Here is a 27,943-nt window from a genome sequence, read left to right on the forward strand (position 1 = left end):
TCATGACCCTTTGAGAGAAATAATTTATCGTCTATTTTAAATCTGCTACCCCTTATTTTAAAACTATAATCTCTCAATCTAGGTTGCCACACATGACGAAATATTCTTTCTACATCTACTTTGTCAATTCCCTTTACCATTTTGCATATCTCAATTCAATCTCCTTTCATTCTTCTAAATTTCAGACAGTTTAGGTCTAAATTGGTCACTCTTTCTTCATAAGACAAACCACTCACCTCTGGAATCAATCAAGTGAGCCACCTTTGAAATGCCTCCACTGGAACTTCATTCCATTATTAACAGAAGCAAAACTGTGCAATGCTCCAGATGCTGTCTCACTAATGCCTTGTACAGTTGCAGTAACACTTTCCTATATTTCTAAATTATTTCCTTATCAGTAAATACCAAACTTCCATCTGCCTTCCTGATTACCCGCTGAACATGAATACTAGTTTTGTAATTCATGCATTCTGATCCCTTTGTACCAAAGCACTCCGAATTTTCTCTCTATTTGGATAAATCTGACTACAACTAATAACTCCACATCTACTCACATTAAACTTTGGCTAAACAAGCCAAATTTTGACTCATTCACCAAAATTATCCATATCCATTTCTAAATTTCTTTATTCCTGAGACATGGGGACTGCTGAACAAGGTAAAAGCCACATGGGATCCAGGATAACTTGGCAAGGCCAATCTAAATTGGCTTAGTGGTAAGAGATAGAGGGTCGTGGTAGAAGGCTGTGAGACTGCAGTGTGCAGTGGCGTAGCGCAGAGATCAGGGAATCCCTTATTATCCCGGGTCTCTTATTGTCATAATAAATATAAACAAATAAGAAGAAAGCATGGAGGGATGATAAGTAAATTTGTAGATGACACAAAGATCAGTTGGGTTATTGACAGTGAGGAAGAAAGTGGCAAGTGGAATATAAATCTGAAAATTTAGAGGTAATGCACTTTGGAAGTAGTAAAAGGACAAGAGAGTACTCAAGGAATGATAGGACACTAGAGATCTCAGAGGAACAAAAGAGATCTTGGGGGTGCTTGTCCAGATCCCTAGGCAGCTTAATAGGGTAGTTAAGAAGGCATATAGTCCTGGTTCTCGCTGCAGGGGTCACTACTGCCTTTGATGCTAGTGCACAGATTACAGCCTCCAGAAATGAGCATTTAGATCCAATCCATTTAGAATGTTTTTAAAGCCTTTAGCAGTGGATTTAAGAGCAAGGAGATTATGTTGGAGTTGTACAGGACTTTGGCTAGGCCACAGCTGGAGTACCGCCTGGAATCCTGGTCATCACATTACAGGAAGGATGTGATAGCACATGAGGGGGCTGCAATGGAGATTGACCAGAATGTTGGCTGAAAAGGTGCAGTTCAGCTACAAAGAGAGACTGGATAAGCTCAACTTGTTTTCTTTAGCACATAGCAGGCCAAGAGGGGACTGATTGAGGTGTATAAGATTAGGAGGGGCATGGACAGGGTGGACAAGCAGCAGCTGTTCATCCTTAGTTAAAAGGGTCAATTATAAGGGAGTATAATTTTAAAGGAGGAAAGGCAGGAAGTTTAAAGGGAATTTGAGAATGAATTTTCACTCAGAGGGTCACGGGAACCTAAAATGTACTGCCTGGGAGTGTAGTTGAGAAACCTCACCACCTTTGAAAAGTAGTTGGATGAGCACTTGAACTGTCATTAACTTTCAAAGCCATGGCACAAGTGCTGCAAAATTGGACTAATGTAGATTTAGTCATTTTTCTGCCAGTGCGGGATTCGATGAGCTAAATGGCCTCTTCTGTGCTGTACGAATCTATGATTTGCCCATTAAAAGTGGCTATTTGGGGAGGTAGAAAAAAATGTCTGAAGCTGTATTCCATTAAGAAGTGATAGAAAAAATTTACAATATGTCAAAAAGAACAATTTATGGAATGTTGCCATAGTTATTCACCACAAACTGACGAAACCCTGGGCGAATACAGAGAAATTATGAAGGAATTTAAATAAGGCAAAAAGTGGCTATGAAATGTCATTAGCATACAAGGTCAAGGAGAATCCCAAGGCTTTTTATGCATATATGTTAGGAGAAAGAGAGTAACAAGGGAAAAATTAGGCCTGCTCAAAGGAGGGAAGTGATGCGTAGATCCGCAGGAAGTGGGGGAGATCCTGAATGAGTACTTAGTATCGGACATGACTAATGTTGAGGTCAGTGATGAGTGTGTGAATACCCTAGAGAGTGTTGACAAATTGAAAGAGCAAGTTTTGGGAATCCTAAATTGCATTAAGATAGACAAGTCCCCAGGACCAGATGGGATCTACCCCAGGTTCTCAGAGAGGCAAGGGAGGAAATAGCTGGGGCATTGGCAGATATTTTCACATCCTGCTTGACAACAGGTGAAGTTCCAGAGGACTGGAGATTAGGGAATGTTGTTCCCTTGTTTATAAAAGGATGAAGGGATAATCCAGGAAACTATAGGACGGTAAGCTTGACGTCTGTGGTAGGGAAGCTCTTGGAGAAGATACTGAGGTACAAGATATATGGATATATTTGGAGTGACAGGCAGCATGGTTTTGACCCGGGAAGGTCATGTCTCACCAGCCCAATTCAATATTTTGAAGAAGTAACAAGGATAATTGATTAGGGAAGGGCAGTGAGTGTAGTTTACATGGACTTTGGTAAGGCATTTGATAAAGTGCGACATGGTAGGTTGGTACAAAAATTAAAATCACAAGGGATTCAATTAGATGGATAGAAAACTGGTTTAGTCATAGAAGAGAGGGTAGTGGTGGAAGGATGTTTTTCACAATAGAGAATGGTAACTAGTGGTGCTCCACAGGGGTGAGTTATAGGTCCTTTGTTGTTTGTAGTATATATAAATGATAAGTAGGAAAATGTGGGTGGTCTGATAAGCAAGTTTGTTGATGATACAAAGATTGGTGGAATTGCTGATACTGCCAACAATAGAGAAAGTATACAACAGGATATAGATAGATTGGCAACTTGGGCACAGAAATGGCAGATGGAGAGAAATGCGAGGTGATGCAGAAGAAGTGGTGATAGTGAGCACATTGCAGACATTTAAGAGGCACATAGATGAATACATGAATAAGAGGAGAAGAGGGATTTGGATTGAAAAATGGCAGTTTGTTTTTAGATTAATTAGGGCATGATGGTCGGCACAGACTTGGAGGGGCGAAGGACCTTTTCCTGTGCCATACATTCTTATTTGTTCATTTGTAAAACATGAGGGATGTAAATCTAAAGAAAACTTACAACAGCAACTTTTACAAAGTCATTCTTAGCAACAACTTGGGAAAATCTACTCATTCATTATTGTTCTCAAGATTGCTAAACGTCAGTTGTTTGATTGATGCACAAAGTCAATTCAATTATGAATACACTTCATTATTAATTGGTTGAAAACAAAAAATCCATTGGTGTACTTTTGGCCCATTTCCAAAGCTGATCTTATCCCTAAGGTAAATAGTCAGAAAATGCAACAAGTTTTAAAGTTAGAAGTTCAGGAAAAGGCAAACAACGTAAATAAAAATGAAATAAAAACAATATTTATTTGCCCTGTTAAAGGAGATAAAAGCGAAAAATAACAGCAAGGGGGACAGAAAATATATTTTTTTAAATTTTCAGTTGTAGAGTCATACAGCATATATGCTGTATAGCAGAACTGCACTCCAGCACAATCTGTAACCTCCTGGCACAGCATATCTCCCAGTCAACCACTACCATCAAGCAGGGAATCAACCCTGGTTCAATGAGGAGTGCAGGAGGGCATGCCAAGAAAACCACCAGGCATATCTGAAGATGAGATATCAACCTAGTGAAGCCACCAAACAGAACTACTTGGACTCCAAACAGCAAAAGCAGCAACTGATAGACAGAGCTAAGCAATCCCACAACCAACAGATCAGATCTAAGCTCTGCAGTCCTGCCACATCCCAACGTGAATGGTGGTGGACAATTAAACAACTCACTGGAGGAGGAGGCTCCACAAATACCCCAACCCTCAATGATGGAAGCCACTAGCATATCAGTGCAAAAGATAAGGCTGAAGCATTCGCAGCAAGCTTCAGCCAGAAGTGCCGAGTGGATGATCCATCTTGGCATCCTCCAGTGGTCCACAGTATTACAGATATTGGTCATCAGCCAATTTGATTCACTCCGCATGTTATCAAGAAACAGTTGGAGAAACTGGATACTGCAAAGGCTACCAGCCCTGACAACATTCCGACAATAGTACTGCAGGCATGTGCTCCAGAACTTGCCACTCCCCCAGCCAAGCTGTTCCAGTACAGTTACAACACTGCTATGTATCCGACAATGTGGAAAATTGCCCAAGTATGTCCTGTACAAAACGCAGGACAAATCCAACCTGGCCAATTATGGCGCTATCAGTCTACTTTCAATCATCAGTAAAGTGATGGAAGGTGTCATCAGTGCTATCAAGCAGCACCTGCATAGAAATGACCCGCTCAGTGATACCAAGCTGGGTTCTGCCAGAGCCACTCAGCTCCTGATCTCATTACAGCTTTGGATCAAACATGGACAAAAGAACTGAATTCCAGAAGTGAGGTGAAAGTGACAGCCCTTCACATCAAGGATGCATTTGACCAAATGTGACATCAAGAAGCCCTAGCAAAACTGGAATCAATGGGTATCGGGGGGGGGGGAAACGTTCCCGTGCTTGGAGCCATATGTGACACATAGAAAAATGGTTGTGGCTGAGAGAGGTCAATCAGGGTAGTGTACTAGGCCCAACCATCTTCAGCTGCTTTATCAATGACCTTCCCTCCATCATAAGGTCAGCAGTGGGGATGTTTGCTGATGATTGCACAATGTTCAGCACCATTCATGACTCCTCGGACACTGAAGCAGGCCATTTCGCATGTAACAAGATTTGGACAATATCCAGGCTTGGGCTGGCAAGTGGCAAGTGTCATTCACACTACACAAATGCCAGGCTATGACCATCACCAATAAGAGAGAGTCTAACCACCGCCCCTTGATATTCAATGGTGTTACCATCACTGAATCGCCCACCATCAATATCTTGGGAGTTACCATTGACTAGGAACTCAACTGGACTCACTACATTAACAGAGTGGCAACATGAGCAGGCCAGAAGCTGGGAATACTACGGCGAGTAACTCACCTCCTGACTTCTCAAAGCCTGTCCACCAACTACAAGACAAAAGTCAGGAGTGCGATGAAATACTCCCCACTTCCCTGGATGAGGGCAGTCCCAACAACACTCAAAAAGCTTGACACCATCCAAGACAAAGCAGCCCATTTGATGGCATTACATCAACAAACAAACATTCACTCCCTCCACCACCGATGATCAGTAGCAGCAGTGTGTACTATCTGCAATTTGCACTGCAGAAATTCACCAAAGATCTTCAGACAGCATGTTCCAAACCCACAACCACTTCAATTTAGAAGGCCAAGGGCATCAGATATATAGGAACACCACTACTGCAAGTTCCCCTCCCAGTCACTCATGATCCTGACTTGGCAATATATTGCCATTCCTTCATTGTTGTTGGGTCAAGATCCTGGAATTCCCTCCCTAATAGCATTGTGGGTCAACCCACAGCTGGAGGACTGCAGTGGTTCAAGAAGACAGCTCATCACCACCTTCTCATGGGCAACTAGGGATGAACGTAGAACATACAACATTACAGCGCAGTACAGGCCCTTCGGCCCTCGATGTTGCGCCGACCTGTGAAACCAATCTGAAGCCCATCTAACCTACACTATTCCATTATCATCCATATGTTTATCCAATGAGCATTTAAATGCCCTTAAACTTGGCGAGTCTACTACTGCTGCAGGCAGGGCATTCCATGCCCTTACTACTCTGAGGGAAGAACCTACGTCTGACATCTCTCTTACATCTATTACCGATCAATTTAAAGCTATGTCCCCTCGTGCTAGCCATCACCATCCCAGGAAAAAGGCTCTCACTGTCCACCCTATCTAATCCTCTGATCATCATCTTTGTATCTATTAAGTCACCTCTTAACCTTCTTCTCTCTAACAAAACTAGCCTGAAGTCCCTCAGCCTTTCCTCATAAGACTTTTCCTCCACACCAGGCAACATCCTGGTAAATATCCTCTGCATCCTTTCCAATGCTTCCACATCCTTCTTATAATGCGGCGACCAGAACTGTACGCAATACTCCAAGTGTAGCCAGAGTTTTATAATGCTGGCCAGCCAGCGACGCCCACATCCCACTGATGAATAAATATGAGAAAATTTACTCTTTAGTCCAAATAATCCAGGCCAACCAAATGTCCCAAACTAAATTAGCCCCACTTGCATGCGTTTGGCCCATACCTCTCTCAACCTTTCCTATTCATGTACTCATCCAAATGTCTTTTCAATGTTGTAACTGTACATGCATCTACCACTTCCTCTGGCACTTCATTCTACACATGAACCGCCCTCCGTCTGCAAAAGTAGACCCTCAGGCCCCTTGTAAATCTTTCTCCTCTCACTTTAAAAAATATACCCCCTTGTTTTGAACTCCTCCGTCTTAGAGAAAAGACCTTTGCTATTCACCTTTCCTATGCACCTCATGATTTTATAAGCCTCAATAAATGTTACCTCCCCAACCTCCTACCCTCCAGTTTAAAATAAAATCCCACCTATCCATATTACATAAACTCGAGTCCCAGCAATCCTGGTAAATCTTTTCTGAAGCCTCTCCAATTTAATATTGTTCCCACAGCTGACAACCAGATCTGGACACAGTACTCCAAAAGTGGCCTCACCAACATCCTGTACAACCACAACATGACGTCCCAACTCCTACACTCAACGGTCTGAGCAATGAAAGCAAGTATGCTAAATGCCTTCTTAGCCAACCTGTGTACTTGTGATGCAAATTTCAAAGAACTATGTACCTGAACCTCTAGGGTCAACAGCACTACCAAGGGCCCTACCATTAACTTTGTAAGTCCTGCCATTGTTTGTTTTATCAAAATACGATACCTCACATTTGGAAATAGAGATATCTGGAAACAGACCTTTCAGTTAAACTCATCCATGCCAACCAGATATCGTAAATTAATCTGGTCCCATTTATCAGCATTTGGCCAACATCCCTTAAATCCTTCCTATTCATATATCCATCCTGATGCCTTTTAAAGGTTGTGATTGTACCAGCCTCCATCATCTCCTCTGACGACTCATTCCAAACTCGCACTACCCTCTGCATAAAAGCCGCTTTGGTCCCTTTTAAATTTTTCCCCTCTCACCTTAAACCTATTCCTGGACTCCCCTACCCTGGGGAAAAGACCTTGGCTGTTCACCCAATCCATACCCCTCATGATTTTATAAGCTCCTATAAGGTCACCCATCAGCCTCTGACACTCCAGGGAAAATAGCCTCAACCTAAATTAAACTCCATCTACCAATCCTCAGCCCATCAGTCCAACTGATTAAGATCCCTTCTGTAACTTTAGACAATCACCTTCACTGTTGACTGTACCAATTTTGGTATCATCTGCAAACTTATTAACCATGTCCCCTAAACTCTCATCTAAATCATTTATAGAATTGACAAACAAAGGTGGACCTTTGTTTGTCATTTATATAAACGCTTTGGATGAGAATTTAGCAGTGATTCTTTCAGAACAATTAAATGTAATTTAGCTTATACTTCACATTTTTCAGAGTAATTTTGGTAGAATTTTCAGAGAAATATTTGCTTTGTCAGATTTGGAGTAACAGGTTAAGTAGTACTAAATTACTGTCAACATTCTAACAACTTATTTTGAGCAACCTTACAGTAGAACAATGCTGAAATGCTTCTTTATTAAAAATGGTCTTCAATGAAAACTTCAAGATCATCAGGTGGCGACCAAAGATTCTGCTGAATGGGTGGATAAGGCTCAAGGGGTTGAACAGTCTACTCCTGTTTCTATTTCTCATGATCTTGTGCTCTATAGACCTTTAGACAGACTGCCTTTCCAGAAAGCTTTCCAAGGGCTGCACAGTGGTTAGCACTGTTGCCTCACAGCCCCAGGGACCTGGGTTTGATTCCAGCCTTGGGCGACTGTCTGCATGGAGTTTGCACATTCTCCCGGTGTCTGTGTGGGTTTCCTCAGGGTGTTACAGTTTCCTCCCACAGTCCAAAGATGTGCAGACTAGGTGAATTGGCCATGTTAAATTGCTCACAGTGTTCAGGGATGTGCAGATTAGATGGGTTATGTGGGATGGGTCTGGGTGGGATGTTCTGAGGGCCAGTGCAGACTTGTTGGGTTGAAGGGCCTGTTTCCATACTGTACGGATTCTATGATTAAAAAAGCTCTGCACATGCACACTATGAAGCAACTGCCAGTAAAAAAAAGTGCCCAAATAAGTACACTTATATGACCAAACGAAATGTAATGACATCACTGGCAAGAGTACTGTACATGCATGTCTTGCATATGCACACCGAATACATTTCAGGGTGTCAGACATTTTACTTTTTGTATTACTAACATAATGCTGGTGCATACCTGCAATCCTTTTCAAAAAATTAGTTTTTAATATTTTATGACATACAACTTGTTTTAAATTTAGTTTATATTTTGGATAAAAATATTTTACTTAACTGTTAGGTATCAATCTCCTACCTGAATTTCACAGGCTACAACCAGGTTGTGAATATAATAGAAAGCTTCCTCAATAGTTTCACCAACAGCAACTAGGCCATGGTTCCTTAGAATGAGCACCTGGTAGAAAATAAGAACAATTTAAGTGACATAACACATCACTAACATGACCTTTCCAGTTAGTACATAAAGATTTTGCAGCAGGGGTCATTATTATCACCAAAAAGGATATCACATGGTTTTGTATAAACAATACTGAATCATGAATTAAATTATGCTCCATTGTCAATAATGCTAAATATTCTGTACTAACATTAATACAATGGTAACATACTCACACCAGTAACCAATGCCATTTAGGTTACAATGGACAGGACTGTATGCTTCCTCATTGGTGGGTTTGCAAGTAGGGGCACCTGTAACATTCTACAGACAGTTATTCAAAGACCCCCAACATTGATCCAAAATGTCCGCAATCTTACATGAGGGCTAAAATGGTTAGAGGGTTAGATGAGGGCTAGGAATGTCCACCTGCTCTCATCCCAGTTCAGTCTCTTCCTGCTGCCCAGCCTCAATTTTGGGGCTGATGGAAGGAACTCGGAGATGGAGTGGTAATCAGCCACGCTGGTCACCCTGCTGGGGTCTTGGACCAGGAGGAGGGGGACACCTATAGTGGCCTGCCGACAATCCACTTCTGTTTGTGCACCTCAATTGCTCACTAAATCATTGACCTCCTGTTCAAGCAGTCCACCACTATCTCTCCACCATTTTCAGACCTAAGCTGGCCTCTTCTCTTCTTTCCTCTCGAAGTCACCCTTTTCTTATCCAGTCCTGGTCCACAGGATTTAAAAGTTGGGGTCTGCTTGTAGTCCCAGTCTTGGCTACTGCTGACACAGACATTCTTGGGATGACAGCTGTTAGCTAAAGAGATTGGCTTGCGCCCTGGCTTTGAAACTTATGGTCAAGCCAGAAATGGAATTCCCCTTTCCAGTTAATTATCATTCATAGTTGAGGGACTGCATGAATGGTAGGGATTGATTCCTCAGGTAGGAAGCCTTGCCATCTGAAAAGTCTTGACTAATGCCTACATCACAACTTGGTGATAAAGACTATAATAATAATGGTCAATAAACCAAGATTGTGTGATGAGCTTTTCCAGCAACTTTGTTTTTGTTACTAAATGTTTCTGCACTGTTAAAACAGTCAACATTCAATTATGGCTCTTGTTTTAAGAAAAGGCCCTTACAGCTTTGGAGCAGAAAGATGTTGACACCGGACACTCACATTCAAGCATAATTTGATTTCTGTATTCCTAATTGACTTGTGTCACATTATAAAGACAAACTTTGGAAAAACTGTTGTAAAATGTATTTGGAGGCATTCAAAAGCCTGCCGAACACCACTTTCAGCATTAGCAGAGACAGACTATTGTAATTTGAATTAAGCTGACCTTGTTCTTAGGGCCCAGATTTTTTTGTATTAGAATCTTTTCTCCCTCATCCACAAGAATTCCATGGTAGTCATGGTAAGCTATCTCTCCAAGTGCCAATGCTTCTGGAGAAATGGGTAGTAGGCCACACTTCATTGCCGAAACCTGGTATAATAGAAAATAATTGGAGATGTTGTTTAGCTATCAGAAAACTAGCATTTAATCAAAAAGATTTTTAAATTCATTTAAAACATGATATCTTGAACACAATCAGGCATAAAATTAAAGCTTCAATTATCACCTTGCTGGAGTTAACAGAACCGGTAAACTGTTTCTATGAAATACAGAATGTTTTAACCTTTATGCCATTTAATCCTTTTAAGGCACTTTTAGAAATGGAGTTTAGCCAAAAATCAGTTTTATCAACAAGCTTGAAATATATTCAAAGATAACATTTTTCAGATTCATAGCCAATAATTCCTTTACATAAGAAGTTACATATGGAAGTGTAGAAAGAATCACACTGCAGTGCCAAAACAACGACAGATTTGTCTATGTGCTAATGAATGTTTGAACCATGCTGTTTCAGCAGTGAATGTAATTTCCACTAATACACCTGCCCATACAAGAAAAGTTCCAGGTCACAGTACCTCCAATTTTAAACATCTTGGCTCTTGTATTCTATGTAGACTTCCAAATAGATTGAGCTCATGTTTATCAATCAAAGAACAGCAATTTTCATCTTCCAAATACAGCTTCAATATTTTGGCTTTTTTAAGAACATTAAACTTGAGCCTGGAGACTTTAACGCTGCAATGGATTATCCAGAAGGCAACAAATTTAAACTCATCAAAAGGGATTTTTAAAAAGGCATTCAAATACTTGTCATTTAATAAGCTTTTGTCTCAAATTTGAAGAGAGGGTGCAAACTGAAAGAGGAAGTAGCAATGGCTAGCAAAAGAAGCAGGATCAAAGGGGTTAATGCCTATATTTTATGCTATTGAATGTTGATGTCAACAAATAAGGCACTACAGAATTGAAATTTTCACCTTTTCAACTGATTTGTCATTTCATGGCCCAACTTTTGTAAGGGACTGACAAATGTTATTTTAGACTTTCCCATTTAATCTCCAGATATCTTGTTTTGCAAGCTGCTGAAAATGAGAGATAGAACTAGCATCGTTAGGTGGTTGTTTTTGACTGGTGCAAATAAGGAAACCAAAACTTCTGACAGTATTGTAAGTGCAGTCTCACCAAAGCCCTGTGCAATTTGCTGCAAGAGCTCTTTACTGTTGTAATCCAGAACTCTTGCACAAACTGCTAATGTACCATTCTCCTTCCTGATTGTTGTTGCTTGAATTTGTACTGAATTCCTTATACAAACACATGCAAGTTTCAGTGAACGTCAAGTTTTACACTTCTTAAAAAAATAGTTTCCTTGAAGTGAACCTTAACCACGTTATAGATTCCATATACCATCTTGCTGCACTTTCTTTTATCCTGTCCATATCCCTGTGCAGCCTGTGTCCTCCTCATAACTTACATTTGAACATAGCTTTGCACCAAATAGAAAACCTATATACACTGCTCTCTCTAAGTCAGTGACATGAACTGCAAGTAAGTGAGATCCAAGTATTGATCCCTGCAGTACTCATTAATCACATCCTGTCATTAGTCTTACTCATTGATTAACAGACAAGCGGCAATCTTTCATGTACACTAATATGTTACCCCAACTTCATGAGCCCTTGACTTGTACTAACCTTATCAAATGCCTTCTGGAAATCCACATACCTACTTATATTGATCGCCCTTTATCTACATGACTAATCACATCCTCAAAAACACTAAATTCATAGAATAGAATTTGGATGTTGCTAGGAAGATATACAAGTTACCAAAGCTTTTCATCTTGCACCCTGTTATGGACCAGACCAGAGCCCCTCAAAATATTTTAAGAAGGTTTACCAAGATCCTAACTTTTTCTTATTTTAAAGACAAATGTGAAGTGCTATCTCTGTTCCAAAAGGTCTTTACTCTCAAGCTGTACCCTCGGTTCCTACTCTCTCCTACCAACATAAACATCTTCCCAACATCCATTCAGTATTCTGTAAGTTTCAATTAGATCCCTCCTCATCCTTCTAAACTTCATTGAGTATTGACCCAGATTCCTCTAACATTCCTCATACGTGAAGCTTTCCATTCCTAGGACCATTCTCATGAACCTCCTCAGAACCTAAGGGACTCAAAACTATACACAATACTCCAAATGTGGCCTGACCACAGCCTTATACAGCCCCAGAAGTACATCCTTGCTTTTATATTCAAGTCCTCTCAAAATAAATGCCAAAGTTGCATTCGCCTTCCCAACTACTGACTCAACCTGCAGAGAGAATCCTGGGCTAGAACTCCCAAGTCTCTTTGCACTTAGACTTCTGAAGGAAAAGTCAGAAAAATAGATTTGTCTCACAGGTAAACCAGCAGCAGAGAGAAACCTCAGCTTCGAGCTGTAACCAAGAGAGGGAAAAAGATAGCTTCTACTTCTTTAAGACCACATCAATTGCTTAAAGCTAAAATAAAATTTTTTAAAAAGGCTCGAAATCCTGGTCTGAGAGAGCTGGCCACATCCATCCTGGTTGCCTCCACTGTTCCAACTTTTAATCAAACCCAAGACCTCGTAAGCTGTTTACTTGAGTGGTTTTGAAAGACTGCTCTACACCTCTGCCTTACAACCTCTCTCCAAAATAAAAAGAACAAAATATCATCTTAAAGCCACAGCATCATCACAACCGATCAAAACAAACATGAGAATGCCAAATTTCAAATAAGCAATTCCAAACTAAAATTTATACTCCAAGAGGAAATGGGTGTTGATTGGTTAGGAAGCTAACTCTAATTGACTGAGATGGTGGAATGGAGAAAGCAACAATGAACTACAAGCCCTACATGCTTCTAGGTAACTGCAATATGCTTTTTGAGCATATTACTTTTGTTTGAAGAAAACAGGTCCCTGCATATGAACATTGCTTCTGGTAAGTGTAAGTGAGTCACATGCTGATCATCTTAAATTGGTTGTTTATATGGTTGTTTAAACTGGTTATAGATATATTAACAACTACTCAAGTGTTGTTCAGTTGGAAAATCACATCTAAAGTAGTCTTTTTTGGGTTTTCTAAGTGCTAGCTGGTTGAATACAGTCTATACCCCACCCATTATGAAACAGCTTGTTTGATTCCATCAGCCAATCACATGGACATATAGCCTACTTACCCGGCATCACACTGGCAATGAACTTCATACACGACATTACTTAATTGTGGGATAGGCAAAGTGCCTGCTTGTATTTTTTGTCTTAAAATGATGCTTTTGTTCTAGAGTGAGTGAGGAGAAAAAAGGGCAGCTGGAATTAAATGTGGGAAAGTGAGGTTTTCACCTTTGTAGAAAAAAATAGGAAAGCAGACAATTATTTAAATTGAGAGAGACACTGCAGAATACTATACAATTGAGGGAACAGGGTGTCTCATAGATGAATCCCATCAAATTAGCATATAGGTACTGCATGCAAATAGGAAGGCAAATAGAATATTGGCTTTTAGGAGGAATAGAATATTAAAGCAGGGAAGTCCGATACACCTGATAAGTGTTGGTAAAACCACATCTGATGCGCTGCATACAGTTTTGCTATCTGAACTTAAAGGGTGCTTAAAATTTAGTTGATGGCAGTTTAGTGAAGGTTCTTGACGTTGATTCCTGGGTTGAAGGAGTTGATTTATGAGAAAAAAAATTGAGTAGGTTGGGCATATTACCATCTGAACTTGGAAGGTGATTTTATTGAAACATACAAAGATTCTGAGGTGGCTTGATGAGGTAGCTGGGAAGATGTTTTTCTGGATGTGAGTTTGCTCACATTGGCTCCAAATCAATCTACCATCCCCTGAGAAAAAGAACAGGAAATGACAGCACCAACGCAGGAAATGACATCACCAACCCAAGGAAACCTAACCACATAAATAGAAAGCGGGACATAACACCAGCACTTTGTCGGAGGCTCGCTGATGATGTTACCTAGAATGGTGACAAAACGTCTGAAAACTAACCTTCCAGCTCAGCGAGCAAACTCACATCCAGAACCTCAACCTGAGTTACAAATGTTCTCAAAACTCGCTAGATGTTTTTATTTTTGGAAGAAGCTAAGGCCAAGCGTAAAGGGATCATCTATTTACGTCTGAGATGAGATGAGGATGAATTTCTTCTCAGAGGGTCATTCATTGCTGGAAATCTGTACCCCAGAAAGCAGAAGAAGCTACATTAATGAATACATTCAAGACTGAGTTACACACTTGGTTTTAAAATATATATTCATTCATGGGATGTGGATGTTGTTGGTTAGCACAGCATATATTGCCCACCTCTGGTTGGATTTGAGAAGAGTTAGTGAGCTGCCTTTTTGAACTGCTGCAGTCCATTTGGTTTAGGTACATAATGCCGTTAGAGAGGAATTCCAAGATTTTGAACATGGAACACTGAAGGCATGGTGATATAATTTCAAGTCAGGATGGTGTGTCGTTTGGATGCTTTGCAGATGTCGGTGTTACCATGTATCTGCTGGCTCTATCCCTCAAGATAACAGTGATCATGAGGCTGGAAAATGCTGCCTAAGCAGCCTTGGAAAATTAACGCAGTACATGTTGTAGATGGTACACACTGCGGCTACTGAGCATCAGTGGTAGATTCTGCCGTCAATCAAGTGGGTTGCTTTGTCTGGGATGGTATCACATATCTTGAGTGTCACTGGAACTGCACCTATCCAGCAAGAACTGCAGATGCTGAAGTTAGAGACAGTGTAGAGCTGGAGGAACACAGCAGGCCAAGCAGCAGAGAAGCAGGAAGGTTGACATTTTGGCCAGGATCTTTCTTCAGAAAAAATGTCAACTTTCCTGCTCCTCTGCTGCTGCCTGGCTGTTGTGTTCTTTCAGCTCCACGTCAGCAGTTCATTCCATCCCAGTGATTTATAACCCCACTGTGAAACCTCTTCCAAGGATGCCCACCTTGAAGAAGTTGTCCTCCTCCCTCTGGAAAGACCTCAGTGGATCTCTCTCTCACTGCAACCCACTAGTAACCTTTTCTGCCCCGAAACTCTAAAACCACATACTGAAATAAACCCGGTACTACAGGCAAAAACTAGCCAACTTATATTTCTCATGTTGTAAATTCAAACCATACATACTGAAGGTATTTCCACTGAGACACAGAAAGCCAGGACAAAATTAAAGAGAGAGTTTGAAACTACAGTTTTCCAGAGAATATATAGGAAATGTAGGTTTCTGCTAAGCAGAAGGTCTTTGATAGGGATCATCAATTTTAAATGATCACAGGAAATAAATATGGGTTTGATTCATGCATAGATGAATGTCTTCTTTACAGAGAACTGTATAAACAGTTGAAGCAGAAGGAAGTACAAAGCCTTAAGAGAAGACAATGGGATAACTTTGAATTATTTTAGTAATGGTATTGCACAGTAAACTGAATTATTTTTACTCTGTCTACAACAGAATAAGTCCATCCATACGCATACCTTCCTCTATTAAAACCAGCATACCATGTACACATCTAAACCATATATTAACTTGCCTATGCAATCTCAATCATGTAATGTGCTGTGATGTCAAGAAAAGTGGCAGAAAATATTAAATGGTCTGCTTCTGGGAAAATGAGGACTCTGTTTCAATTCAGGCAGTCTGAGAAACATAGGAAAAAATTAACCTACTGCAGCTCCAGCTGGTGTGTGAATGTGTACGATGCATCGGACATCTGGTCGAGTTGCATAGATGGCAGAGTGCAAAGTAAAGCCAGCCTGATTTATTCCCAAATTGGTGCAGCCCCGATCAATTATGTCGCCTTGAAGATTAACTTTAACCTGTAAAGCACAAAACAATTAATATTGTTGCTAGTGACAAAACTACATTTAGAACAAGAAAATATGCAAATTGCATTCGCAAAATAAAAGAAGGTATGGGGCAGAGAATCAACGAGGTTCTAACAAGGGTAAAATAAAAGGCACTTAAATTTGATCTGCCAAATTTCTAGAGTAAATCAAATGGGCACAAGTAACCAGGGGAAAGAATTCAGAGTTTTTTTTTCCAAGTGATTCCTAGAACAATGTGTCATGGATCCAACCAGGGATGAGGATCTGGTACTGCGTAACAAGGCCGGTTTAATGACCTCTCAAAGTAAAGGAACATTCCCTATGAAAAGAGTGACCATAACAGTTAAAATTTAGCATTCAGTTTGAGACGCCAAGATCTGGGATGCAAACAACTGTGTTAAATGTAATATTTTTATTCAGTGGGACACGGGCATCGCTAGCTGGCCAGCATTTATTGCCAATCCTAGTTGCTCTTCAGAAAGTGAAGGTGTGCTGCATTCTTGAACCACTGCAATCAATGTGCTTCAGGTAGACCAACAATGTTGAAGGGAGGGAATTCCAGGATTTGGACCAGCAACAGGAAAGGAACAACAGTATATTTCCATGTCAGGACGGTGAGGAGCTTGGAGGGAAATATCTGCTGCCCTTGTCCTTCTAGGTGGCAGTGGTCATGAGTTTGGAAGCTGCTGGGTAAGGATCTTTGGTGAATTTCTGATGCATCTTGTAGATGGTAAACACTGCTGCGACTCAGCTTTGGTGGTAGAGGGAATATGTACTATTAGATATGGTACAAAGCAAGTCGGCTATTTTGTGTCAAGCTTCACGAATGTTGTTGAAGCTGCACCCGTCCAGGCAAGTGGGGAGTATTGCATCACTTCTGCCTTCTAGATAATGGACAGGGTTTGAGGAGTCAGGAGGTGGTTATCTGTCGCAGTATTCCCAACCTCTGACCTGCTCTTGTAGCCAGTGTTTATGTGATAAGTCCACTTGGGTTTCTGGTCAATATTAGCCTCAGGGATGCTGTTAGTCAAGGATTCAGTGATGGTAACTGAATATAAAAGGGCGGTGGTTAGAATGTCTCTTATTGGAGATGGTCATTGCCTAGCATTTATGTGGCACAAATATTATTTACCGATTGTCAGTCCAAGTCTGGATATTCTCCAGATCTTGTTACATTTAGACCCTGACTGCTTTGATATCCAAGGAGTCGCAATGGTGTTGAACATTGTGCAATCATCAACAAACATCCTACTTCTGATCTTATGCTGCAGGGAAGGTCATTAAAGAAGCAGCTGAAGATGGTTGGGCCTTGGACACTACCCTGGGGAAATCCTGCAGAGATGTCCTGCAGCCTGGATGGTTGACCTCCAACAATCACAACCATTTCTCGAACAGGCAGGGAGTTCATTTGTTCATTTATTCTCACACGTATTATGTACAAAATATACAAAAACGTACGGTATCACCACTCTCCAGCTATATCCCACATTTTTGTGTAGATGCCACTGTTGTAGCTATACTGGTATAGCTTGGCTAGACAAGCAGCAAATTCTAGAGCACAGATTTTCAGTACTATTGATGGAATATTGTTAGGGCCCATAGCCTCTGCATCTGTGATGCTCCGGAACAGTGGTGACAACCAAGGATCATCCACTTGACACTGCTGGTTGACGACTGCCAAGAATGTTCGAGCCTTATCTTTTGCACTGATGTGTAAGGCTCTTCCAGCATTGAGGATAAACCTTTGTGGAGCTGCAGAGGAGTGAGGATTGTAGAACTTAGATCTGATCTACTGGTTGTGGGATCACTTAGCTCTCGGTCTAACATTTGCTGTTTAGCATGGAAATAGTTCTGTTTGGCAGCTTCACCAGGTTGACGTACCATTTTTTTGGTATGCCTTGTGCTGCTCCTGGCATGTTCTCCTGCAATCTCCACTGAAACCAGGTTGATACCCTGCTTTGATGGTAATGGGTGAGTGGAGGATATGCCAGGCCGTGGGATTGCATATTGTGTTGGCAGTACAATTCTGCGGCTATTAACAGCCCACAGAACCTCATGGATGCCCAGTCTCGAGTTCTTTAATCTTTATGGAGATTAATTCCAATAAACATGTGATATTGCATTTAAGTAAGACAAACCAGGGTAGGACTGGAGTCAAGGGAAGGGAGTGGTGTCAAACACAAAGACCCAAGGGTGGAGGTATATAGTGCCTTGAAAGTGGAGTCACAGGTAGACAGGGCTGTAAGGAAGATGTTTGTTACACTTGCCTTCATCATGAAAAAGCACTGAGTACAGGAATTGGGACATCAGGTTACAGCTGTACAAGACATTGCTAAGGCCATATCTGGAGTACTGCGTATAATTCTGGTCATCCTGCGATAGTAAGGATGTTATTAACTGGAAAGGGTACAAAAAAAGATTCACTAGTGTGTTACCGAGACTGGAAGGTTTGATTTATGGGGAGAGTCTGGATAGGTTGGGACTTATTTTTCCCTGGAGCGACTGAGGCTGAGGGGTGGCCCTATAGAGGTCCATAAGACCATAAGACATAGGAGTGGAAGTAAGGCCATTTGGCCCATCAAGTCCACTCCACCATTTAAATCATGGCTGATGGGCATTTCAACTCCATTTCCCTGCACTCTCCCCATAGCCCTCGATTCCTTGTGAGATCAAGAATTTATCGATCTCTGCCTTGAAGGCATCTAACGTCCCGGCCTCCACTGCACTCCATGGCAGTGAATTCCACAAGTCCACTACTCTCTGGCTGAAGAAATGTCTCCTCATTTCTGTTTTAAATTTAACCCCTCTAATTCTAAGGCTGTGCCCACAGGTCCTAGTCTCCCCACCTAACGGAAACAACCTCCCAGCGTCCACCCTTTCTAAGCCATACATTATCTTGTAAATTTCTATTAGATCTCCCCTCAACCTTCTAAAGTCTAATGAGTACAATCCCAGGATCCTTGGCCGTTCATCATACGTTAAACCTAACATTCCAGGGATCATCGGTGTGAATCTCCGCTGGACACACTCCAGGGCTAGTATGTCCTTCCTGACGTGTGGGGCCCAAAATTGGACAGTACTCTAATGGGGCCTAACTAGAGCTATCTAAAGCCTCAGAAGCACACCACTGCTTTTATATTCCAACCCTCTCGAGATAAACAACATTACATTCGCTTTCTCAATCATGGATTCTACCTGCAAGTTAACTTTTAGAGAATCCTGGACCAACACTCCCAGATCCCTTTGTACTTCTGCTTTATGAATTTTCTCACCGTTTAGAAAATAGTCCATGCCTGTATTCTTTTTCCCAAAGTGCAAAACCTCGCATTTGCTCAGGTTGAATTTCATCAGCCATTTCATGGATCATTCTCCTAAACTGTCTAAATCTTTCTGCAGCCTCCCCACCTTCTCAGTACTACCTGACTGTCCACCTACCTTCGTATCAGCGGCAAGCTTCGCCAGAATGTCCCCAGTCCCTTCATCAAGATCATTAATATATAAGGTGAACAGCTGCGGCCCCAACAGTGAACCCTGCGGGACACCACTCGTCATCGGTTGCCATTCCGAAAAAGGGCCTTTTATCCAAACAGCCAATCCTCAATCCAAGCCAGTAGCTGACCTCGAACACCATGGGCTGCAACCTTGCTCAGCAGCGTCCCGTGAGGCACCTCAACAAAAGGCCTTTTGGAAGTCTAACACCATGAGGAGCATCGATAGGTTGAATAACCAAGGCATTTTGTCGCCCCACGGTAGCAGAGCTCAAAACTGAGGTCAAGTATGTTTTTCCCTCCTGTGGTTCCCTGAGAACCTGCTGCAGACCCAGTCTAGGTGAGAGGGGCAAGATTTAAAATGGACCCAAGCGGTAAGTTTTTCTACAGAGGGCGGTGCATATATGGAACAAACTGCCAGAGGAAGTGGTAGAGGTAGGTATGATTACAATATTTTAAAAGACATTGGGAAGATTCATGGATAGGAAAGATTTAGACGGATATGGCCCAAAGGGAGGCAAATGGAACTACTTCCGTTTAGGAACCTGGGCAGCACTGAAAAGTTGGACTAAAAGGGGCTGATTCCGCGCTCTATACCTGTGATTCTGCCACATACGGTACAGTACTCAGTGTCACGCAACACAATGCAAGGTATTCTTAACATTAAGGTAGACAGAGAGGAGGATGGAAGAACATAGAATGCCATACTGTGTATGGAGGAAAGGAGAAGTCAATGTTTTGGGTATTATTCTTCTTTAGGACTTTGAGTCTTGAAAAAGGGTAATACCCAACACATTGACCTTTCCTTTCCTTCAGATGCTGCCTGGCTTGCAGTACTCTTCCAGTCTCCTCCTTGTCTACAGTGGATTCCAGCATCTGCAGTTTTGTCTCATTCTCAACATTAAGGCTGAACTCTGTCTCCACAATGATTATGCAGTGATCACTCTTATCAGTACTGTCATAGACGAATGCATCTGCTGACAGCATACTGGTAAGGATGAGGTCAAGTATGCTTTTCCCTCCTGTGGTTCCCTGAGAACCTGCCGCAGACCCAGTCTAGCAGCAACGGCCATCAGGACCTGACTGGCTCAATTAGCATTGCTACTGTCAAGCAACAATTGGTAGCTGACATTTAAATCCCCCAACCAAAGTGCAAATTGCACCCTTTCTACCCTCAGTGCTTCCTCCAAGTGCTGTTCAAAATGGAGGAGTACTGATTCAGAGGAAGAGTAATGCATAGCAATCAGCAGGAATTTTCATTGCCCATATTTGGCCTGAAGCCACAAGACTTCATGGGATCTGGAGTCCACGTTGAGAACTCCCAGGTCAACTACCTCTGCTGGGTCTGTTGTGCTGGTGGGACAGACATATCTGGGGATGGTGAGGGTGGTGATTGTGACATAGTCATATTCACAGACTATCTTATGGACAATGTCAGGTTGTTGCTTGACTCGTCTGTTTTTGACATTAGAGATAACAAGGTGTACAGCTGGATGAACACAACAGGCCAATGCTGAAGAATTTCTGAAGAAGGATCCAGACCTGAAACATCAGCCTTCCTGCTCCTCTGATGCTGCTTGGCCTGCTGTGTTCATCCAACTCTACACCTTGTTATCTCAGATTCCCCAGCATCAGCAGTTCCTACAACTCTAAATCTGTTTTTGACATTATTGTTTCCAGTGCCTAGGTCAATGCCAGGTTTTATTTTTGGAGGAGGGCAGGGGTGGTGGTGCTGGTGTGTGGTTTGTTCAGTTTCATTTTGTTGCTGACACTTCATAATGGTTGACCGCTGAGTGGCTTGCTAGGCCATTTCAGACAGTACTTGAGAGTCAAGCACATTGCTGTAGCTCTGCAGTTACACTTATGCCAGACCAGGTGAAGAAAGCAGATTTCCATCCCTGAACGGCATTAGGATATCAAATAAGGGTAATGACAAAGGAAAGAAGGCAGAGGTAGCTGGAGTAGACTAGGTGCAGTGATTGGAATGAGGTCAGCCGTGTGGCCCTTATATAAAGGGAGTTCCCTGAATGGACCAAGTTAACAGCCCAATCAAGGAGTCCTGGCTTATACATATAAATAGGAGTGTCAGGGGGTCTGTTCACTCCAGGAGCCAGCTAGTTAGTGTTATGTACTATGCACATGCAAATACAGGTTGACTTGATGAAGGGCTACCAGCCTTTGTGAGGTTTTCCTCAGAAGTAAAGAGAGAGAAAACACCCCTGAAGAGATTTACTCGCAATAGTCATCTGTGTGTTAGGGTAAGTATTCTGGCATCACGCCATTGTTTAAGGAAGCTGGACTCATTTGATCCTACTGAACACTGGGACCAGTATGTGGAAAGAATTTGTTTTCTTCCACCAGGCAAATGACTTATTTGGGCTACAGAGTCAACAAGGATGGGTTACAACCATTGGATGATAAAGGGAGATCAAAAGCTGCCCTGGCCTCCACGTCTGTACTGGAGCTTAGTCTTTCCTTGGGTTGGTGAATTATTACTAAAAATTCGTACGTAATCTGGCCTCCATTCTGACACACTTACAACTGCTACTGAATAAACATCAACCTTGGAAATGGTCCTTTCATAAACTCTATGTCCTTAGTCATGGTGGATGCCTATTCAAAGTGGTTGGACGTGCATAGAATTCATTCGTCAATCACAGGGACAATGACAGAAAAGCTGCAACCATCTTTTGCAATACATGGTCTCCTGAAGCTGTTATCATTTACCAGCAGGGATTTCAACTATTTCCTAAAGTCAAGCGGCATTCAGTATGTAAGAACAGCACCATGCCATCCATCATCCAAAGGCTGGCAGAAAGAGCAGCCTAAATTTTGAAGGCAGGCTTAAAGAAACAGCCCATAACTTCACTCAACCCCAGTTCCAACATGACTGTAGAACTAAACCTCACACAATTACAGAACCAATTCCAGAGATGCTAATGATGAGAAGACTCCATCACCAGGTTGAACCTGATCTTCCCAGATGTGGGGTGAGGGTGCAGCATCAGAAACACCGATGCCAGCCACAAGACTCTGAGGGACAGGCAGTTTACTTCACTGGGATGAATAGACAATAGACAACAGGCAATAGGTGCAGGAGTAGGCCATTCGGCCCTTCAAGCCAGCACCACCACTGGTTATGATCATGGCTGATCATCCACAATCAGTATTCTGTTCCTGCCTTATCCCCATAACCCTTGATTCCACTATCTTTAAGAGCTCTATCCATCTCTTTCTTGCAAGTATCCAGAGACTTGGCCTCCACTGCCTTCTGGGGCAGAGTCGGTACCAACATGAAGTTTAGTATCAAAACTAGGGGAACAGCCCTGCATGGAGAAGAGGCATGGTTGACGCAAGAATGGGTCAGATTACAAACAAAGTTCATGTAGGACAGGTGGTCCTGAACGAGCACGTGGACCATTTAAAATCTGCAACTGCAAACTGAGCAGAAGCAAAACATACCTGGCCCCTCAGTTCATCTGGCAAGGGTGTCAGATCTATAAGGTTCTCCCCCTCCACCTATCACTGAAGAAACTGCCGAGGATGAGATGAACACCGCAGATGTTGCAGCCTCAATGCCATTACCACCTGGAGAGGAATTTCTTCAGAGACACTCTGGGCGCAAGAGGCAGGCTATAGTTCGGTGAACATCGCCAGCGTCTGGGGCAGTTGGAGGAACGGTACCTGGTGTGAAAATACCCAGGTGAAGCTACAGGGAAAAGAATGGACTTATAGCCCGCGACTTTGAGGAGGAGGGATGTAGTGATTAGAAGGATGTCATCCAGGCGAACCCCACAGAATACACATTTCCTGATTTGGGTCCGTTATGCTGGTCCAATCCAGGATGTCTTTCTTACAGATATAAGCAGGCATGTCAAGGGTTTTATCCATTCCAGGAGTCAGCTCTGAACTAGCTGGATCAGTGTCATGTACTTTGCACGTGTAAATAAAGGGTGGCTTTGTGAAGGGATACTGGCCTTGCTGGAGCTATTTCTGCAGAAGTTTAGCAGGAAATGTACTTGTGGAATAGATGGTACATGCATAGGGAAGGTGACAGCCTAGTGGTATTATTGCTGGGCTGCTAATCTAGAATTGGTCTGGGGAACTGGGTTCAAATCCCACAATGGCACATGGTGGAATGTGAATTCAGTATAAATCTGGAATTAAGAGTCAGATGATAACCATGAATCCATTGCAGATTGTGAGGAAAAACCCACCTGATTCACTAACATCCTTTTAGGGAAGAAAACTGCCATTCTTACCCGGTCTGGCACACATGCAACTCCACAGAAACTGAAAATAGGTGCACGAGTAAGCCATGCGATAATTCGAGCGTGCACCATCATTTCAAATGATCATGGCTGATCCTGCAATTTCAGTATCCTATTCTTGCTTTCTCTCCATACCCCTTGATCCCTTTAGCCACAATGGCCACATTCAGCTCTCTCGAATATATTTAATGAACTGGCCCCAACAGCTGCCTGAGGCAGAGAATTCCACAGGTTTACAACTCCGTGAAGAAATCCCTTCTCATCTTTATCCTGAGTTTCTGGATGTGAGCTTGCTCGCTGAGCTGGAAATTTCGTTTTCAGACGTTTCGTCACCATGCTAGGTAACATCAGTGAAGCACTGGTGTTATGTCCCGCTTTCTATTTATCTGTTTAGGTTTCCTTGGGTTGGTGATGTCATTTCCTGTTCGTTTTCTCAGAGGGTGGTAGATGGGCTCCAAATCAATGTGTTTGTTGATGGATTTCCAGTTGGAATGCTATGCTTCTAGGAATTCTCGTGTGTCTCTCTGTTTGGCTTGTTCTAGGATGGATGTGTTGTCCCAATCAAAGTGGTGTCCTTCCTCATCTGTACGTAAGGATACTAGTGATAGTGGGTCATGTCTTTTTGTGGCTAGTTGATGTTCGTGTATCCTGGTGACTAGCTTTCTGCCTGTTTGTCCAATGTAGCGTTTGTCACAGTTCTTGCAAGGTATTTTGAAGTCCGGATTTGGAAGTCCAGATACACAACATCTAGTGATTCACCCTTATCCACTTGTACTGGTCATATCCTCAAAAGTGAATCCATGCTGACTAGAACCAATTTGATCAGTGCTTTCCAAATGATCAGTTATTACATCAATAATAACTGACTTCAGCATTTTCCCCACAACTGATGTCAGGCTAACTGGCTTATAATTCTCAATTTTCCCTCTCCCTCCTTTTCTTTTTTAAAAGGAGTGGGGTTACATTAGCAACCCTATAGTCCTTTCGAACTCTTCCAGAGTCTACAGAATGCTGGAGAATGGTCACCGACGCATCTGCTATTTCTCGGGCCACTTCCTTAAGTACTCATCAGGTCCTGGGGACTTACTGGGTTTTCATCTCATCAATTTCCCCAAAACCATTTCCTGACTAGGAGCACAAAAGGTAAGATGCTGCTTGGCCTGCTGTGTTCATCCAGCGCCACACTTTGTTATCTCAGATTCTCCGGCATCTGCAGTTCCCAATAAAGATTTCCTTTAGTTCCTCCCTCATGCTTGATTCTCTGTTCCCAGCATTTCCTGCAAGTTATTTATACCCTCAAAGGCAGATCCAAAGTATTTATTCAACTGCTGAACCTGATGAGTTTTATAACAATTGTCTATGGATTCATGGCCATCATTAGATTCTTAATTACAGATTTTTAGTGAATTCAAATGCCACCGTCTGCCATGGCGGGATTCAAACCATGGTCCCCAGAACATTACCTAGGCTTCTGCATTAACAGCCCAGCAATACCACCATTAGGCCATTGCCTCCCATATTGAGAAAAGACATGCCACTAAGCTTTGTCACATTGTAAGGCAGAGAATTGGGAAACTTTTTTTAAAAAATCAGACAAAAGTGACCAAAATTACGATAAAATGGGAGAAAATAAACTTTGAGGGTAAACTAATGTTGAAATGGACAGGAAGAGCTTCTTTAAATATATAAAAATAAGGGGCCAAAATGAACAAATTGAGAATGATTCTGGTGAAATTATAAATGGGGAACAAGAAAATAGTACAGGAGTTAAATAATTATTTCAGACTTAATGGTAGAAGACATTAATAGCATTCCAAAAACACTAAAACCAAGCGGCAAAGGGGGAAGAGGAAATAAATGCAATAACTATCACTGGAGAAAAAGGTATGGGAGAAACTAATGGGACTAAATGCTAATAAAGTCCCCTGAACCCAAGGAGTTAGGTAAGACATTAAAAGGAAGCAGTTAGGGGGATACTAGATGCACTGGTAGTAATCTTGCAAGAATCCTTGGATTCTGGAAAAGTCCCAGTGAATTGGAAACCTGAGATTGTAACAACTTTACTCAAAAAGGAGACAACAAAAGGTAACTACAGGCCAATTAGCTTAATGGCAGTAATTGGGGAAAATGCTAAAGTCTATTACAAAGGATGTAATAGTACAGTACTTAGAAATATATGATTGAGTCAGCATGGCTTCACAAAAGGGAAATCATATCTGTTTTCTTTAAATTCATTGAGGAAGCAGCAAGCAGGATAAAGTAGAGATAACAGATAGTTTCTAATCAACCTGTTCAGAGATGTTATTACACACCTCCAAAGCAGGTGGGACTTGAACCTGAGATAATGGGAACTGCAGATGCTGGAGATTCCAAGATAATAAAATGTGAGGCTGGATGAACACAGCAGGCCAAGCAGCATCTCAGGAGCACAAAAGCTGACGTTTCGGGCCTAGACCCTTCATCAGAGAGACTTGAACCTGGGCCTCTTAGCTTAGAGGTGCAGACACTACCATTGTGCCAGAAGAACACCTCCAGTATATAAGATATGTTTGTATTTCCAAAAAAAAAAGGCAATGAGGTACCACACGTTAGGTTACTTAGTAAGGACCCACGGTACTGGGGGCAGGATATTAGCATGGACAGAGGATTAGCAAGTAAAGAGACAAGAGAGTTAGGGAAAAGGAGGCATTTTCAGGATGACAATCTGTAGCTAGTGGTGTGCCAGTGTTGGGGCCTCAATTATTTACAACACATACTAATGATTGGAATGACAGAAGTGAATGTATTGTTATTAAGTTTCATATGTCACAAAGTTAGGTGGGAAGGCAAGTGGTGATACAGACAAGTTATGTGAATGGGCGAAAACTTGGCAGCTGGAATACAGTATGAGAAAAGAGTTGAGGTTGATTTTCTCTCAGAATCTATGGCATTCATTATCACAGAAGACTGTAGAATTTGGGTCTTACACATATTCAAGGCTGAGACAGACTTTTGATTGAAAGATAATCAGTGTTTTGGACTAAAGGCACAATAGTAGAGTATAAAGATTCAGACTCTGATGGCCAAATGGCCTATTTTTGCTCCCAATCTTATGGTCAAGTTTACCATTTCACTCAAATGACGTCAGTCAGGCACCTTGGAAAATTTCTGGAAAGGCAGCTTTAAAGAAAAATAAAGTTGTTAGTAGACATATATTAGAAAAATGACAGCCTTGCTGCGTGGTAACATTCTATGGATTATAAAGCAGGTCGACAGATGTAATGTAATTTCTGAAGCAAAACTGAAACACTAAGTTGATTAAATAAATAACATTTAAAATTGATACTTAATCCTTCTCACTCACCAAACTGGATGCAGTGACCTCACTGTAAAGGAGGCCAAAAGGTACAATGAGGAAATGTTCCTGTTCAGAACTGACTCTGACCTAGAGGAAACAATAACTTGTCTTCAGTTATTGTTACATGATCATTTTATAACAAATACATAATGCTTTTAAAAAGGGAAATCCACACAACAGCACAGTTTGTAGCTAACCCGACATTATAAGAAGGAGCTCCTGCCTTAAGCTAAAGTTTTGGTGTAACAGCTATTTAAATGATATTTATCACGTTTCTGAGTAATTCAGATTATACAAAACCCATATAACCTGGAAAAACATTAACATTTAAGAGATATATAGTGTTTGCTGGTTGGGAATCAACTGGAAATTTATGGATGTTCTTTCCATCAGGAGCAAATTTAAAGAGTGCTGATTACTAAAACTATTTTTGTCTTCCATACTTTGTTTAAAAAAAGTCAGATCTGCCATTTTGTGATTTTTGGTGTGTTTAGGATATAGTGTTTTATACAATGTGTAATACTTTTAGGTTATGGAAATTTATTGAGTCAAAATTTTTTTTATTCATAGCAATGGTATTTTTTCATTGATTTACATGGATCTAAATGACCCTGATTACTGTTAAATTACTCATCCACTCATTTATCTTCTCGGTAACTTTAAAGACCAAGATATGAAAGAAGATTAGCGAGTTTTGAGAAGATTTGTAGCTCAGCTTGAGGTTCTGGATGTGAGTTTGCTCGCTTAGCTGGAAGGTTCGTTTTCAGACGTTTCGTCACCTTTCTAGGTAACATCATCAGTGAGCCTCCGACGAAGCGCTGGCGTTATGTCCCGCTTTCTATTTATCTGGTTAGGTTTCCTTGGGTTGGTGATGT

The 27,943-nt window shown here is 41.7% G+C and overlaps 1 protein-coding gene across 6 annotated transcripts in view; it reads right to left on the reverse strand.

The window, feature by feature from the left end:
- The window catches only part of add1 (adducin 1 (alpha)), a 194,718-nt gene that overhangs the window by 103,543 nt on the left and 63,232 nt on the right, over positions 1-27,943 (reverse strand). For all 6 annotated transcript variants that reach the window (XM_059644900.1, XM_059644896.1, XM_048526896.2 and 3 more), the window contains 4 exons: positions 27,075-27,155; positions 15,814-15,963; positions 10,068-10,211; positions 8,639-8,737 (listed from right to left, as the gene is read on the reverse strand). In XM_059644900.1, the coding sequence (XP_059500883.1) occupies positions 8,639-8,737; positions 10,068-10,211; positions 15,814-15,963; positions 27,075-27,155 (474 nt within the window). The remainder of the gene's footprint in view (positions 1-8,638; positions 8,738-10,067; positions 10,212-15,813; positions 15,964-27,074; positions 27,156-27,943) is intronic.

This window comes from Stegostoma tigrinum, chromosome 3 (assembly GCF_030684315.1).
Source record: "Stegostoma tigrinum isolate sSteTig4 chromosome 3, sSteTig4.hap1, whole genome shotgun sequence".
NCBI lineage: Eukaryota > Metazoa > Chordata > Chondrichthyes > Orectolobiformes > Stegostomatidae > Stegostoma > Stegostoma tigrinum.